We start from the raw sequence: 4,494 nt of genomic DNA on the forward strand, positions 1-4,494 counted from the left end.
AACTAAATCATTTTCGGAATAATTTGCAATTCTAGTTTTCCAAAAATCCGTCTGAATTATGTTTGAAATATCTTCTTGATCCGTTAGTGAATTCATATATTCAAGAATAATTTCCAACATATTTTCGTTTGTCAAGAATCTTGTTAAATGTGTTTTCAATGAGATTTTGTTTGCTTTCACATTTTCTGTTCGTAAAATAACACCCTGTTTCGTCTTAACAGTATTAATTCTACTACCTACTATGACATCTTCTGGAGAAACGTAATTGAATTCACGTGTCAGAAATTGTTTTCTTTTATACTCTGTAGCAATTTGTAAAGAATATTCTTGAAAACTGTTGAAAATCCACTTAATAAATACCGAATCTTCGACATTTTGAGCTGACAATATTTTTAGAATTTCACAGTTAATTGCTTTTTGGTAATTTCCAAAAACTTCAAAAATTCTTTGTAAATCCTTTCTATTAATTTGATTACTGTTATAGAGCTCTTGAATAAGATTCCTATTGCAAGAATTTAAAAAATCAAAATGAATATATTTTGATGGCAAAGCTGTGTGTTCATCTGAATTAACATCACATTCTTTCTCAATATTATCAATCTGCCTTAACTGTTGTATTTTGTGAAGTTTTCTTATATGTTTTCGAAATGAGACGCTGTTATTTAAAGTTTTACCACAAATAGTGCATTGAATGGATTTACTATATTTATGAAAAAATGAAATGTGGCTTAATAAAAAGTCCAAAGAATTTGTGGAGAACTTACAAATTGAACACTTTAATTGCATTTTCCTGCAGTTTCGTTTACTTAGTCGCGCTGATCAATTCCTCTACTGTTGTGAATCTCTTATCGTTTGGTAGGAATATCTCGAATGCAGCATGTTGAATGAAAGTCCAAAGAGGTGCGGCGTCGTTGTTATATTTCGCATTGAAAACCATATGCGCTTTTAGGCACCCCTTGATAGCCGCCATCGAGTCTTTGTAGTCAAACATAACGTCATTTACAAACACGTGGCAGCTTTTGACGTCTTCTGGCCCTATAAAAATTAAAATAAAACAAAATAAAATAAAACCTTATTTTTAACATTTTTGGATTACAAACTTACTGAAAGATTCCCCAACTATCACAATAATTGGCTGAAGTGTCGTCTTTTTCTTTGCAGCTTTCTTTTTAAGCTCCGTGAGGGTATCCTTTACATTACAATGGTTCTAAAGAAATGAAATCAAAATATAGTAATGGTGAAGTAAAATCAAAATCGATTTTGAGTAGTACCTCTACAAGAACCATGAAGCCATCAAGCATTTGTTGTGGTTGTAGTTTTTTACGCTTAACCCCTGTCACAACCCTGGTGGCTTGATTATGAAATACGCATGGAAGGAGATGAGGCAACAAAAGGACTCCTGTCAATTCCATAAAACATCCCTTCAGTAGATCGCTTAGAATCCCATTAGGATCTTCTTTCTTATTTGCAAGAGCAATAAGCTTGCTATTTACTCCTTCCCAATTATTTTCGAATGCCTCGTCTTTTCCAGGATAAAGACTTTGGAAATCAATGTTGATGAGTTCTGGGCCAATCTTTCCGGTAACCACTGGATATTTTTTGAAATACTCATGTATTTCAAGACTTTCGTCTTTTCTAGTCTCTACAGTTCTCAGCCAAGCAGCTTTAATTTCATCCAATGGCTCGAAATTCTTCTGAAGAAAGTCCAAATCGAGTTTTATATCTTCTTGAATCGTCTTTAGCGGGATAAAGGAACTGGAATTCCTGGATGCTTTAAGCTGAAAGGAAAATAAATTATTGTTAACATCAATGTATCTTAAAAAGAGTCGGGATATCTTGGATTCATAAGTTCTTAACAGATATTCATATAATAACATGACACAGTGTCTGTAGTTTAACTCCATGAACTTTCCTTTTTTTATACATGAAATGCAAAGGTTTAAAGATTTTTATGTGTCTTTAAAATCAAGTACTGTTCAATTAATTTATTCATTATTCATTGTTTTTCCAAAATGAGGAATATAAGGTTCATTTAAAAAGCGAGCAATTAAAATGAGCTTGGAAGATTTATCTTTCATAAGGATAATTTTGTGCTGAAGGTTCTCTAATATTGCTGAAGATATCTAGAGTACTATATGGGCTCCACATAGGTAATTTAGACCAATGTTCCACCATAATAGTATTAGACAGGATACTGTCTAACAAATGCTTCAGAAAGAACAGAACTTGTACTGCAAAATTTTCTAGTCTTTAGCATATTCTCTACCTACATTAAGGTTTTCGTTCACCATTTGTATCGACATTTGCAGAATAATTTAAATCATAAAAATCTAAACTCCACCGCAACGCTTGAAAACAAACATGTGAGTGAACTTTTTTTCAAGAAAATCCAAGCTCTTGAAAAATGCAGTCAATAAGCTTACAAGGAACAATCAAGACCAGCAGTGCTATGATCTTTGATATAATAAACTATGTCTTTAATTATCTCTTAAAGTTTTTCATTGTATCTGGTAGGAACTCTTGAAACCAAGCAATATTAGCCTGCAGTAAACTATTTACCTTCTTTTTTAGATAACAAAAACTTTCCCAAAGTTTTCCAGATGCGTTTTGTTTCGTAGTACTGTCGTATGGGCCGTAGTACAGAAGACCCTTCTCAGTTGGAAAAATTTCCAGTAACTGTGATACCAGTTCCTTAAATCTTTGAGTGGTGATCGTGAACTTCTGGGATCCTTTGGTCAATTCTGATACCTTTTCAAAGACTTCAAATTCATTGTGGATGATAATTTTCGCAAGTGAATTGCGGTGGCAGGGAAGCAAATCGCAGTTATCCTTATAGTAATTTAGAATAATTTTTCCCTCTGCCGCCTTGGTACTCAATACTTCCTTCACTGTATTAGCAGACTCTGTGTCTTGAATTATCTAAACCAAATCGTACATATGTATATGCATTACTATTTACAATTTAAACAAATATATTGTACTTGAGACGAAATTTAAAACTAAAAAACCTTACCTGCTTGAAAGAATTGTAGAGATTTTGCTCTTCGTCAAGATTTAATGGAGATGAAATACTAGATTCTGAAGTATTTTCGACAGTTGTGGCAGATGAGCTAGTCTGTATCAAATTTTGAATGAATTCTTAATGGATAATTACATCAACTTAAAATATCATCTGTAACTAAATTACTACAGTATATATTTACAACATAATGTTCATTCTCAATATAGATTACCCGTTATGTACGTTAGATGATTTTAATAATACAAACCTTTCAATAATAACATATACATACATATTCTTATTTGGTACTCTTTTATGCTTATATATTTTTAATATAAAATGAAAAAAGTGAAGCGGCAGTTATATTTTCATGATTTACGTTTTATAATTAAGTTATAAATGGGGGATTTTTCAAAATGTTTCTTTTACTTGAAGTCAGTGTTTTGAACTAGCCAATTTCTAAACAAAGCAGTCAAACCAAATTGCATACGTGTACTGTTTCTTCTCTAGAGCTTACTGACTATCCGTTTGATTTAATATTTCTTTTGCCAAACTATTAACTAAAGCAAATTTTATAGCAATCGCTTTTAACTTTCGCCAGCTTCCAATTTTCAAACTTTAAAATCTATACTCAGGCTCTTTATGTTGTATGAAAAACACGTGGAGTCAAAGTACTCTAAGGTTTTATACTTCTAATATAAAAGCAGAATCAGAAACACAATAAAAACTTTTTATTATTATTTGAAAGCTAATATTTTTGAGCGATTAACCACACAATTGGAAAAAGGAAGAACTACAAAAAGGCATGTTAGTTATAAACTTACCTCCATAGTATGTAAAGTTAAGCTGTCTACACACTATAAGCATTTTAAAAAAATATATATATATATTTAAAAAATAACCATAAATGTTTTTAAAAAAATCGCCTTCACACTAATGAAAATTTTTGTAAAAAAAAATGGATTTTTTACAGAAATTTGTCTAGTGTGTAGGCAATTTTGTAAAAAAAACCGACCCATTTTTTTTTAATTAAAGATTTTTTTTTTAATGTACATAGTGTGTAGACAGCTTTACAAATTTTATTTATAATTTAGAAAATTTCAGATAAAATGTTTTTTCAATGTTATTTCAATTAATCAAAAACCAAACAATTGTGAAAATAAATAAAATATGTAAATAAGTAATAATGACAAGTCAACAAATGGAAAATGAATTGAGAAATAAAGTGTGCATAGGAAAATTAGACATTTCATTTAATTATTTAATATTATATATGTATCTATATAATAATATTGTCTCACATGAAAATTTTAATTATATTGCATAAAACTACAAATTGCACTCTGAATTTTTGAAATCCTAAATTTTCAACAGTTACTTAAGTCTCAGGCCAAGACTCTAGTCTTTCATTAGAGAGACTTTTTGTGTAGTATATCTCGTACGAACTGGTTTGTATGTATATGAAGAAATAAAATTATTATTATTTCTTTTAT

At 30.3% G+C, this 4,494-nt stretch overlaps 1 protein-coding gene across 1 annotated transcript; it reads right to left on the reverse strand.

Moving 5' to 3' along the window:
• Positions 1–536: 536 nt before the first annotated feature.
• LOC129800961 (uncharacterized) lies at positions 537–3,831 on the reverse strand. The gene is made up of 6 exons (XM_055845708.1): positions 3,826–3,831; positions 3,014–3,115; positions 2,560–2,919; positions 1,272–1,778; positions 1,105–1,207; positions 537–1,035 (listed from the first exon to the last, which is right to left on the reverse strand). Exons 1-6 carry the CDS (start codon positions 3,829–3,831, stop codon positions 803–805), a joined length of 1,311 nt encoding a protein of 436 aa, XP_055701683.1. The 3' UTR covers positions 537–802.
• Positions 3,832–4,494: the final 663 nt, after the last annotated feature.

Source organism: Phlebotomus papatasi, chromosome 2 (assembly GCF_024763615.1).
Source record: "Phlebotomus papatasi isolate M1 chromosome 2, Ppap_2.1, whole genome shotgun sequence".
Taxonomy (NCBI): Eukaryota; Metazoa; Arthropoda; class Insecta; order Diptera; family Psychodidae; genus Phlebotomus; species Phlebotomus papatasi.